This window comes from Carcharodon carcharias, chromosome 15 (assembly GCF_017639515.1).
Source record: "Carcharodon carcharias isolate sCarCar2 chromosome 15, sCarCar2.pri, whole genome shotgun sequence".
NCBI lineage: Eukaryota > Metazoa > Chordata > Chondrichthyes > Lamniformes > Lamnidae > Carcharodon > Carcharodon carcharias.
Window position 1 is genome coordinate 114,121,808 of NC_054481.1, and position 13,564 is coordinate 114,135,371.

A 13,564-nucleotide genomic window follows, 5' to 3' on the forward strand; every position below is an offset into this window, starting at 1 on the left:
CAGAGATTTAGGAGGGCTGTAGAACAGGAGGATGTTACAAAGATAGTTCATGGCCAAGGAAGGAGATTTAAACAAGATTAAAATTTAAAATTTTAATCATTCAAACGCAAAGAATTGTCAGTAGATCAAGATACCAAAGCAAAACTGGAACTCCATGAGTCAGTGCCTAAAGAAACAATGGGGAAAAGCAAATGGACAGAAGCATAACATTTACGAGAATGTATTCATATTACTACAAAATTGCACGATCTTCCTTTGTGAATAAAAACAGAATCCAAAGCTGTGTTTTCCTTTTTGTCAACTTTATTGAAGATATTTTGTACAAAAGTTCAGACCAGCCTAGTCTTCATCCTCCTCCTCCTCTTCATCCTGATTGATCTGGAAGTACCGGAGCTCATAGCTCTCTTTGCTGTTTGCAACTACGCGAAGCCAGTCACGCAGGTTGTTTTTCTTGAGGTACTTCTTGGTGAGGTATTTAAGGTACCTGCAAAAAAGGGACAATCAGATCATCAAGGTTAACTGAGAGGTTAGCCCTCCTGACACTATCTTACTGCTATTCATCATTCCCCTGACCTCAAAAGATGAACACATCTCCCTCAGCCTAAAAGTTTTCAAAATCTGGACACTGCTTACTTTTCAATTGTCCCACAGTGACCCTTGATTCTTCAGGCCTTTCAATAATAAGGGACTACTTTTAATTTAGCACACATGCACAATGAATAAGCTTTGAGCGTATTACCATGAAATTTAAAGAGCCATTATATTTACCATTAAGATTTTTCAAGCAAAATTGAACTGGTCAGGCTCAGATTATTGAGTTATTTGTACTGAGGGACACAGATCAGGGAATAGGGTTTGTCTTTGCCAATTTATTTTAAAAACCAAAAAAACAGATAGTAAGAGTTTCTATAAATATTTAAAAAAAAGAAACAAGTTAATAAAGTGAGCGTTGGTCCTATAGAAAGTGAGCTCTAGAGAACTGATAATGGAAAACAAGGAAATGGCATATGAATTGAACAGGTATTCTGCATCACTCTTCACTATGGAGGATACAAATAACATCCCAGATGCAGCTATAAATCAGGAAATGGGAGGGAGGGAGAAGCTCAGGGAAATTACAATCACCAGGGAAGTGGTACTGAGTAAACTGTTGGAGCTGCGGGCTGACAAGTGCCTGGGTCCTGATCGGCTTCATCCTAGGGTCTTAAAAGAAGTGGGTAGTGAGACAGTTGATGCATTGATTTTAATTTTCCGAAGCTCACTAGATTCGGGGAAGGTCCCATTGGATTGTAAGATAGCAAATGTAATTCTATTATTCAAAAAGGGAGACAAACAGCAGGATACCACAGGCCAGTTAGCTCAACATCTGTCATAGGGAAAATGTTAGAAGCTATTATTAAAGGAGCTATAGCAGGGCACTTGGATAAGCTCAAGATAATCAGGCAGAGTCAACATGATTTTGTGAAAGGAAAATCATGTTTAACCAACTTATTGGAGTTATTTGAGGAAGTAATATGTGATGTAGATAAAGAACTGTTGGGTGTACTATACTTAGATATCTAGAAGGCATTTGATAAAGTGCCACATCAAAGGTTATTTCATAAAATGAAAGCTCATAGTATTGGGGTTAATATATTGGAATTGATAGATGATTGGCTGACTAACAGGAAGCAGAGAGTAGGCATAAATGGGTCTTTTTCAGGTTAGCAAGATGTAATGAGTGGTGTGTCACAGGGATCAGGCTGGGGCCTCAACTGTTTACAATTTATGCAAATTATTTGGATGAAGGGATGGTTGCCAAATTTGCAGATGACACAAAGATAGGTAGGAAAGTGAGTTGTGAAGAGGGGAAAAGGAGGCTACAAAAAATCTAGATACGTTAAGTGAGTGTGCAAAAATCTGGCAAATGAAGTATAATGTGGGAAAATGTGAAATTGTCTACTTTGGCAGGAAGAATAAAAGAGAAGCATATTATCTAAATGGTGAGAGATTGCAGAGTTCTGAGATGCAGAGGGAAGTGGGTGTCTTTGTACATGAATCGCAAAAGGCTAGTATGCAGGTACAGCAAGTAATTAGGAAAGCTAATAGAATGTTATCATTTATTGCAAGGGGAATTGAACACAAAAGTAGGGAGGTTATGCTTCAGTTATACAGGGCACTAGTGAGACCACATCTGGAGTGCTGTGTACAGTATTGGTCACTTTATTTAAAGGAAGGATGTAAATGCGTTGAAAGCAGTTCAGAGAAGGTTTAGCAGACTAATACCTGGAATGGGCGGGTTGTCTTATGAGGAAAGGCTGGACAGGCTGGGCTTGTATCTGCTGGAGTTTAGAAGGGCAAGAGGTGATTTGATTGAAAAATGTAAGATCTTGAGGGGTCTTGACAAGGTGGATGTGGAGGATGTTTTTTCTTGTGGGAAAATCTAGAACTAGGGGTCACTGTTTAAAAATAAGTGGTCGCCCATTTAAAACAGAGATGAGGCGAATTTTTTCTTCTCAGAGGGCTGGGTGTCTTTGGAACTCTTCTTGAAAAGGTGGTGAAAGCAGAGTCTTTGAATATTTTTAAGGCAGAGGTGGATTGATTCTTGGTAACAAGGGGGTGCTAGGTTATTGGGGGTAGGCAGGATGCAGATTTGAGGTTACTATCAGATCAGCCATTGTCTTGTTGGATGGTGGGGCAGGCTCGAATGGCCTACTCCTGTTCCTTGTTCGTATGTAACTCAAATAACCCCTTAAAATCGTGGATGTGCTGTGCAAAACTGCTTTCCATTGGGAAAGGGATGCCACTGACTGAAATCAAATATGTGTTCTAACTCCTAAACACTTACATTCCTCCTTCCGCCTTTTACACAGCCACAGCAAACCCAATGCAGTTCATGTTGATGTATTTTTGGTTGCACACGAACCTCCTCCTCCTCCTCCCAATTCTCATTTATTCTATCAGCACATCTTTCTTCCCTTTCTCACTCATACTTATGTAGCTTCTCCTTAAATGCATCAATGCAGTATGCCTCAACTGTTTCTTGTGACAGTAAGTTTCACATTCTAAACACTCAGGAGAAGTTTCTCTAGAATTCCCTACTGAATTTATCATATATTTATGGCCTCTAGTTCTAATCTTGCCCACAAGTGAAAACATGCGTACCCCATCAAACCCTTTTATAATCTTGAAGGCCTCCATCAGGGGTAACCCATTAGTCTTCTCTTTTCCAGAGAAAAGAGCCCCAGCCTTATCAATCTTTCGCAGTTCTGCTATAATTCTAGTAAATCCTTTATTGTACTTTTCCCAATGCCTTTATACCTGTTTTGTAAGATGCAGACCAGACCTATGCATAGTACTCCAAGTTTGGTCTAACTAGGCTCCATACAAGTTTAAGAAACAATTTTGCTTTTTAATTCTATCCTTCTAGAAATTAAACCCACCATCTTTATTTGCTTTTTCATGGCCTCATTAACCTGCATCAGAACTTTGTGATTTATGTATCTGCACCCCCAGATCCTTCTGTTCCTCTACTCCCTTTAGGCACTTATTTTCCAATAAGTATTTGGCTGCTTCTTTCAACCTACCAAAATGAGCTACCTCACACTATCTACACTGAATGAAAGCAAAATACCACGGATGCTGGAAATCTGAAATAAAAACAAAAAGTGCTGGAAAAACTCAGCAGATCCGGCAGCACCTGTGAAGAGAAACAAAGTTAACACTTTGAGTCTGTATGACTCTTCAGAGCATCTATAATGAAGTTCATTTACCAATCAACAAGAAACACACCATTCTGCAAGTTTATTAATGTCTTTCTACATTTTGTCAGTCCCCTTCTGTATTAATTGCACCCCATAATTTGGGCTATTTTACACATTTTGAAATTGTGCTTCCAATTCTAGAGTCCAAATTATTTATGTAAACGGTGAACAGTAGTCCCAGCACTGATCCTGTAGAATACCACTTCCTACCAGTTCAAGTAGCCAACTTTAAGCCATACTGTTTAACTGAATGGGTACTATCAAAGATCTGAAAGACTTGATATAGTAGAGAGGTGGTGTTCGGAAAGGAACCTATTCCTGTAACACATCATACACAGTCCAGCTTCCCTTCCCTCTGACTCACCTCTTTGAGAATGGAACTTCAGAGGTAACAGTGATCTTACTCTTGTTCCTCTCAATGGTTACCACATTGCCCAGGTTCCCAGCTTTACCATTCACTTTGATACGTTCCTGCAGGAACTGCTCCTGTAAGAAGAACAATTATGAGTTTTGGTAAGTTTTTAATCCTATGTGCACGGATGGGGGGCATTATACCATTGTCTTAATAAGGTCATCACAATCACCAAATGGGGAAGAATGCCTGGTGTATCAATGAGCCATTCAGGCACTGCTATGAAGCCAGGGGATATATCAGCTGAGATTCTCACTAAATGAGCCTTGATAGAAAGCAGGCAGGTGCTAGGACTGAGTAAAGTCTGAATGGGGCTTGGCTATGATACCCGCCCCAGCATGGTCCAGCAGCTGGCTAGCACTGTGCCCAGGCATGTGAACTGGGGAAAGTGCCAGTACCTGAACAGCCACAAGGGATCTTCAGCTTCAAAACAAGACAACAGATCTGTAATTAAACAATTTGCCATTTTATCACAGAACTCCTGGTATTTGCAGAACTAAATTAGGCAACAGACCCAATTAGAAAATACACTGTAAAGCAACCCCACATTCAGCACTATCAACTCAACAGATTTGGGAGAAGAGATACTAACAAAGCCAGCATCTGATGATAACGACATCAAGCACTGGCACAATAACAGTACCACAGATGGTGGACGAAGGTGCAAACCTGTCCTCAACTCATGTCAGTCTAAGCCACACGAAGCAGCGCTGTCACTAGAAATTGAGTGAAGCGTGTGGAATATTTGTTTCTTTGTGAAATGGCTTTACGTTAAAGGCATTGTATAAATGTAAACAGCTGTTCCTGTGTCCATTTGGATTATGAAACAACAGCCAGTTCAAGAATTAGATGCCAAATCTTACACCAGGACGAAATACAGATAGCTAAAGGTCAGTCAGTACTGGTGGGAGTGATGAATGAAGAGCAAAGATTAGGAGCAGGAATAGGTCAAAAGGCCCCACGAGCCTGTTCTGCCACAGAATAAGATCATAGCTAACCTTCTACATCAACTCTACTTTCCTACCCCATGCCCATTAAGAGTATCACAAGGAAAGATAGCACATTAAACAATGCTGCCACGCATGTGGTTTTCCACAGTAACATTGCCGTCGTTGCAGTGTCTCCCAGTGAAATGAGGGCAAAAGGTAAGAGCGGGGAGACAGAATATAAGCAGCCGATCCTGAGCAATTGTCACCAAGCAGTCATTCAGATGGATCACTGGCAATCTATGAGCAAACTAGTTATCTTTCTTCTCAACAGCAGAAACAAGGATAACTTATCTTCAAAAAAATATATAGATAAACTCAATCTGGCTTCTTCAGCAGCAGTGTTCAGTTAAATCACCGTGTTAGGCAGCCAAATGGACATGACACAGGTTTAATGAGTTTGGAATTTGAAATCATTGCTGCTGTACATCAACACTATCATCACAGCATCCATTTATATCTTGAGTAATCCTGTTGATTTTGCTTCTGCTACCTTGCCTGGCAAAATATTCGGAACATTTACCACTCTTGTTTCTGAATCTCCCAGCATCTGGCTACATGGTTGATAACTTTTGATGGTTCATCTGCTACAAATGCATTGTTCCACCCCTTAATTAGCATCAAACCATTGGGGAAAAAAAGCTGCACTTCTGACCTACAGAAGAGATCAGGTGACTCAGGTTAACTAGGTGACTCAGATAATGAGCAAGAAACATCAACTCCAAGTCCACACCCCAGCACTGCTCTCCCTCACCTTGAGCATAAAGATCCACTAAATTAAAACCCTGACTTTAGAAATAGGGTTTTAGACAAACTAAGACATGTGCAACTGTCAAACCCTTTCTCACTAAATGAGACAGGAAACTAACTCCAAATGACCTGTTTTGGCATCAGAAAACCAACACCTGGGAAGGAAAGCAGAACCCTCCACTTTACAGGACAGCTCTTGTAGCCAAACCACCAAAAGCACTCAGTAAAATGTTTCTCAGGTGACACACCAGTAGATAAATGCACACGTGTAGCACTGGCCAGGAAAGTCTTAAATTCAATGGGTGGTCCTCCTTCATGTGAGCTGTAGCTCAAGCCCAGCTGGAACATAGCAAGGGGGATTCAGGACTCACTCCTAACATCGAGCACTCTGCCAGAAAAAGGCACATGCATTTAAAGTCACCGAGTTGCCCAGGCTTACAGGGCTAGGTTGGATACTCCTGATTCAGGGTCACATGAGGGAGGGAGAGGAAACCAGACATCAGCTGACTTGAACATCAATGTGACCTCAAAATTAGCCAAAATGGATCTCACCTGGTCTTTACTATAGTCTGCTGCTACAGACACAGGACATGTACAGTCCAGCACACCTCAAGCAACTGTGCGCACACAGACGAAGGAAGGCACCAAAGGATCACACAAAGCTGCAAGGGATCAACTCCAGGCTGTACTGACACAAACCACCTCAAAATCACATCTGTGCACCACAGAAATACCACTTTAGGACAGAAAACACAGGCAACAAACACAAGGGAAAACTTTCTATCATGCTTACGTTTGGACCCACAAACTATATTCAGGTCTAACCATTTGGAGGTACAGTCTCTTGCTTAAGTTCCTCCATTTACACTGAATACTGAACGTAAGTGAAATAAACTACTGCCCCATCTCAAAACACCTTGGTTGGCCCTTTTCAAAAGTCCTTAAATATTTTGCCACCTCCCAGATCAGACAACTTCTCCACAGCTCCTCCTTTGAAACCCTCCAAACCGCAAAGGTAGCAATACAGAGCTAAGCAAGATCAAAAATGACATTCTACAACTGTGATACATTACTGTCCTCCTTCCAGCCTTTGACATGATCCATCAAACCAACCTCCTCTAACATCCATTCTACCCACACTCAATTCCACTCACACCTACCTGATCTCAGCAATAAAATCACTAATGACATCTCTTCTCACCTAGCAGAGTCACCATGGGAACACTCAAGGAATTATCCATGGCCCTGTCCTCTTCCTCATTACATGCCATGGTGACTTCAAATGTCAGAGGGTCAGTTTCCACATGTACGCTGCTGGTACACAGCTCTACCTCACATCCTCCACTGTCTCAGTGTTGTTACAAATCATGTCCAATATCCAGCCTTGGATAAGCCACAGCTTTCCCTAAATACTGGCAAGACCGGAGCCACTGTATACGGCCCCCAACTGTACCTCGCACTCTACCTCCTCTCCAAGCCCTGCTGCAGGTCAAACCAGGCTGTTTGCAACCTCAGCAATCCATTGTACCCTGAGCTAAACATTCAAGTGAATACCTTCTCCATCACAAAGTAACTGATTCCACATCCATAACATTGCCAACGCATACATCTATGTCGAAACCTTCATTCTACGCCCATGTCACCTCCAAACTTGGCTAATCAAATACTTCTATAGCCAACTTCCCATTTTCCATCCTCCAAAAATACTCTGCTGTCGCTATTCTATCCCGCATCCATCACTGACCTAGCACTTCAAATTTTACTGTTTAATTTTCCTGTTTAAATCGCTTCATGGTCTTGCTCTATAAACCTCCTCCTTTCACCCTAGGTTCCACACTCTCACTGCCTCTCCTCCTCACTAAACACTCTGGACCAAGTTATTGCTCATCCTCTTAATCATGCCTTTGGCTTGGTGTCTGATCTCCTTATGTATCTACGAAACACCTTTAGATGTTTCCATATGCCAAAGGAATGTAAGCTCTTGCTCTGGGGAAGAAGCATATGGTGCTCCCAGCTCACCAGGTACAGTAGCATAGTGGTTATGTCACTGGATTAGTAACCCAGAGGCCTGCACTAATGAGTTCAAACCCCACCCTGGCACTGGGAAACTTAAATTCAGTTAATGAAATGAACTGGAATAAGAGTGTCAGTAATGGTGACCATGATACAACCACATTGCTGTAAAAACCCATCTGGTTCACGAATGTGCTTCAGGAAAGGAAATCCACTGTCTTTACCTGGTCTGGTCTGTATATAACCCTAGACTCTCAGCACCATGCTTGACTCTTAACTGCCCTCAAATGGTCTAGCAAGCCACTCAGTTCACAAGAACTCCACCACGAGCAAGACCCCATTACAGAATCGATACTACGGTGCAGTACAGAACAACTCACCAAGGCTTCTTTAACAGCATCTTCCAAATCCCTGCAAGTGCATGGGGACAGCATCACCTTCAAGACATACATCGCCCTGACTTAAATATACTACTATTCCTTCATTGCCAATGGGTCAAAATCCTGGAACTTCCCACCTAACAACATTGAGTGTACTTTCACCGCACATATTGCAGTTGTTCAAGAAGGCAGCTTAAGAAGCCATAACCATGAAATACAATTGTCACAGCATAGAGAAGAATTCTGATTTCACAGGGGTGCCCAATACCTGTTCCTCTGCAAATCCCAAAAACAGAGGTCAGTGTGAAGAGAAACAAGTGCCTCTTTTCACTTGGAACATAGGACCAGAGTCAAACTAGCAAAGGAAAATAAATGAAGCGGGGTTATCTGAAAGTTGCAGGTATCCCATGGATCAATACCGTCCCAGAGCTCCAGGGGTAATATGAAATGTTCTTTTAACCAAATTTCATGTCACTTCTTCAATTCAGCTTCTCTCATCTACCATAATTTACAGCTGGAAAAGCAAAGACTTTTTCAGGTGTTCCACTGGGAGTATCTCCACTTAAGCAAGTGTTCTAACAGATCAATTACCTGGTCAGATCCAGCCAGGTTTTCCTGCCTCCACTCACTTGGCCATAGTGGGCATAACTGCATCTATACTGCCAGAAGGCTCACAATGACCATACACATTAAGATGATGGGGATTTGATTACCACAGAGTTGGTTAATTTCTATAGTTACAGACAGAAGTTAAACTCAAGGCACAAAGTTTCAGATTGTGCTGTTTACTTACATAGGCTTCTAACACAGAAACAAGAGTGCTTTAGTCTCTAAATATCAAAGGGTAAATTATTGAGTTTATGAAAAAATCAAAATGTCAGTATATGTATCTGCAGCTATTGTGTGACCTGTTAAAGAACATGAGCTCCTTAACCTGGCTGCATGCAAATTCTTGCATACAAGACAGACACAGCCTGTTAGTGTCAACTCCTCAAAAGATCTGAAAATTAACGGGAACACAAACGTAATTTCTATCAGACCCCAACACTCCCAGGTGTACGGTTAGACTACGACAACATTTTGGAAAACAGCACTTAACATTACATGGGGAAATTTTCACGTTACATCTACTTGAATTGCGAGGAATACCCATCAATATAATCATATAGGTTTTTCTTCCTCCAATTATGATTGTGCCCTTAAATAATTAGATAACGTAAGACACTGGTGGTAATTGTGCAGTGAGCATTAAAAGATATCAAAGGAGAACTGCACTACAAGTGGAAAGCATGTTGGATAGAGCATGCTTTCTCACAGCATATTGGTGCTAAGACACTATATGTACCTTGTGACAACACTGCATGAATTAAACTGTTATTTCAACAAATATTCTGCAACCAGCCATACAGGCCTGTCACCTGGAGGCAATTTTTTTTATATACCGATGCTGAAATACAATCAGATTGATAAGCAACATCACATACCATCACTAAGTGGTTACCTACAAGTTCCAGAACAACAAAGTTGAACAGAAAGCAGTATCATATGGGGATTTGATGTACTGTCACATTACACCTCACCACAGTCTTAGGACACATAACCACAACTACAGCGTGTATATACCACACTATGTGGCCACACTATTGTGCCTCCTCTGCCCATTATGGATTGGCCAGAGAGAAGCTAGGAGTATTGCCAACTTACCTAGAGATGCCAGAGTCTCACTGCATTCAAGTACAAAAGGAGGGTTATTCTCCACTCAGGTTTAATTTATTGAAAAGGTACAAGAAAACACTAAGCAAACTTACAAAATTGGAGGCGTCCATGATGCCATCTTCCACTGGATGTGTGCAGTCCAAGGTAAACTTCAGCACCTGCTTCTTCTTCTTGCCTCGCGTCAGAAGCTTCTTCTGCAAAGCAAAAGCGAAGACAGATGGGGTGCAGTGGTGGGGAAGAAACATTAATAAGATGCACAAAGCCAACAATTCACATACTGGTTTATACGGTACCGCAGTCCTGAATCATGGAAAATAACCTACAAAACATCACCATTACCAGCAGGTCACAACTGCAGCTACAATTAAATTGTCAAATGATTCAGCTTGCTGGTCCTTGGGGAATGTAGGGAACATTGTCATTAAACATACAGTGCTTGATTTAAAAGAACGTGTATGTATCAATGGTGCTGGTACAGTGGCAGCTGTAATTTTCAAGGCAGGTTACTGACCACAGCAAGACTATGTTGCACACGTACACCCCCCAGAACGAGGGGTTTGATTTGAAAAGGGCAGTGACACAAGAAAATGATCACAGTTTGCATTGCATCTGATGGCAGCAAACACAACCTGAGGACAACTATCTACAGATGAAAGATGCACCACACTCCTGGAATCTGCACATAGCAATTCACCAAAACAAGCAGAAGCACCAAGCTACATCTGTTAATCGTACTCATGCCATCAAGTTGGAACATCATGGGCTTGAGCCACACTCCAGAGCCACTGCAGATGATTTAGTTTGACACTTTAATACAGTACTGAGGTGAGACAATAAACTGAAGCTACATCTACCATGCAGTTGGACAATGAGTTCTACATCCTGGCCAACACCAGATTAACTGGTAATGTGTCTCAACTGGTGTTTGTGGGAGCACTGTGAATTTAGAGTCTGCATCGTACTCAGGTATGGATTCAACTGCCGCTGGTGCAGGACAATGGGCTAACCTTAAAGCCGGAACCAAACTATTCAGGAAAGAGGTTAGGAAGTACTTCCACACACAAAACAGATGCTAGCTCAATTAATCTTAAATTTGAAATTGATACATTTTCACAAGCCAAGGATATTAAGAGATGAGCCAATGACCTCCTTCCTATTGCACTATAACTATGAAGCCAATGCAATTGGATGGAGCCGGGATATAAAACAGCCACGATTTCACCAAATGGCAGGACTGCTCTAGAGTGAATTGCATCCTCCTCTTCCAATAATATAAAAGCCTCGCAGGGGGAAGGCAGGATATGGGGGGGGGGGGGGGGAGAATCACGGTCGACTCCAAACCTGTCTGGGTACCATCCAGCTTGAGCATGGGTGAAACTGGGCAGTAATTAGGGTCAAAAGCTGAAAGTGTCATTCGGCAGCCACACATTATAGATCAGCCCCAAATGGCTGGGAATTACAGCAACATGTGGAGGATTTAATTAGAAAGTGTTGAGAAACGCAGCTCAGTGACACAGGCGGCGCTTCAAGTCTGAAAGCCAGGGACGGGGTCGAAACTGCCGATAAAGTTTTAGGAGAATCTATTTTATATTTTTATTGATTTTTAAATGGAATTTTTAAAGTTTCAACAAAGTTTGCCAAACACGTGCTGCACAAACAGGCCCATGTCGGACCAGTGTCTGCACCCGGGGGTGGGGGAACGGATCGTCCAGAACTAGCCCCACAGGCTGTATGCGGTGCTGCAGCCTCGGCCCCGCGGTTGCAGAGCCTGAAGCCCGTTCCCCACACTCACCGACTCCCACCCGAGGCCGCGGCCTACCGCTCAGGCCTTGCGCCTCGCCGGCTTCCCCTACAGGCTGTCAGCGGCGGGAGGACAAGGGCCGGCCACTGCTCACATATCCCCCATGAAGGGGCCCAGGCTCTACTGATTCGAGGGCCGGCAGAAGCCACGCGGCCCCAAAACAGAGAATGGGTATTGGCGGCACGGCCGCGGACTCACCGCTGGAGCCATGTCTGCACAAGATGGCGGAGCGAAAGAGAGAGAGAGGCGGCGCCGCACCTGCGCATCACATCGTCGGCCGTCGCTCCCAGGCACCGCCAATCAGGGTGCAGAGAACGCGCATGCGCGTTGCGATATTGAAAAGAGCCAATCATATCGCGTATTTACCAGCACAACGACAGAGTCGCCAATCGCAGTAAAGAGACTCTGCGCTTGCGCATTGCTACACGAGAACCACCAATCACAGACAAATATTGTGCCTGTGTCTTCTCTTCCCCGCCCCCCCTCATCCTATCAATTGGCGGGGCGGGGCCGAGTGAAATCCATCTTTCCGTCATCCATTCTTAAGACTGTCTTTAAAGAAACAGTCACTGAAGACACACAATGCTACAACAGAAGGAGGCCATTCAGCCCATCGATGCCTGTAGAAAATCCAAATACTGCAGATGCTAAAAAATGGAAACAAAAAGAGAAAATGCTGGAAATGCTCAGCAAGTCTGGCAGCATCTGCGGACAGAGAAACAGAGTTAACGTTTCAGGTCAATGACCAGTGCCTGGGCCAGATCTTTGAGCTATCCAATTAATATCACTCCCTTTCCTCATAGCCCTGCAAAATTTTCCAGTTCAAGTATTTACCTAATTCCCTTTTGAAAGTTATTATTCAATCTGCTTCATGCCACGTCCAGGCAGTGCATTCCAGATCACAGCAACTCGCTATATAAAAATATTCTGATCATATCGTCTCTGGTTCTTTGCCAATTATCTTAAATCTGTGTCCTCTGGTAACTGACTTTTTTGTCACTGGAAACAGTTTCTCCTTATTTCTTCTATCAATACACTCAAATGCATAAAACTTCGAAGGTGCAAGTTGCAGTATGCCTATGGCAACCCATATAACAACGATGGGCATTTATATAGTACTTTTAATGTAGAATAACATTCCAAGGTGATTCGCAGGAGCGTAATCAGAAAAATTGCCTTTGAGCCAATAGAGGAGCTATTAGGGGAAGTAATTAAAGTCTCATCAAAGAGGTAGGTTTTAAGGATGGACTCAAAGACAGTGAATTGATGCAGAAAAGTCCTAGATCTAGCCAGATGGCTGAAGGCATGGTCTTGAATAGCAAGATAAAGGAAGCAATAGGTGTGCAAGAGGTCAGAATTGGAAGAATGCAGAGTTCTCAATGAGCTGTGGGGCTGAGTGAGTGTACGGCTGCACAGCAATCCTGAACATACCTCGCAGGTGCACCAAAAGAGGTTGTGCACATACAACATTCCCTAAGATGCACGCTTGCTTGGCCACGCAGCAATCTTAAATGGACCTCACGGTGCAACAAACAGGCTGGCCACAACAAAGTGAAATAGGAGGGAAAATTGGCTGCAGTAGTTACAGATAAGGAGGGGTGCTATCATGGAGGCATCTAAGCATAAGTTTTTCTATTTGCGATATGGGAGACTGAAGCCAATGTAGATCAGCAATCACAGGGGTAAGGGTTGAAAGGGTCTTGATGCAATTTAGGATATGGGCAGCAGAGTTTTGGGTGGAAGGTGGGAGATGGGAGGCTGGT

The 13,564-nt window shown here is 42.8% G+C and overlaps 1 protein-coding gene across 2 annotated transcripts in view; it reads right to left on the reverse strand.

Annotated features, from left to right (window-relative positions):
- Positions 1-285: 285 nt before the first annotated feature.
- Positions 286-13,564, reverse strand: part of rpl22 (ribosomal protein L22) — an 80,281-nt gene continuing 67,002 nt past the window's right edge. Inside the window, exons 1-4 of one of the 2 annotated variants that reach the window (XM_041207321.1) lie at positions 12,000-12,093; positions 10,093-10,194; positions 4,108-4,229; positions 286-484 (exon numbers count right to left, since the gene is read on the reverse strand). In XM_041207321.1, coding sequence (XP_041063255.1) covers positions 340-484; positions 4,108-4,229; positions 10,093-10,194; positions 12,000-12,011 — 381 coding nt within the window. In that variant the 5' untranslated portion in view covers positions 12,012-12,093 and the 3' untranslated portion in view covers positions 286-339. Of the gene's footprint in view, positions 485-4,107; positions 4,230-10,092; positions 10,195-11,999; positions 12,094-13,564 lie in introns of those variants that run through there. The other variant, XM_041207322.1, reaches the window with a different exon arrangement.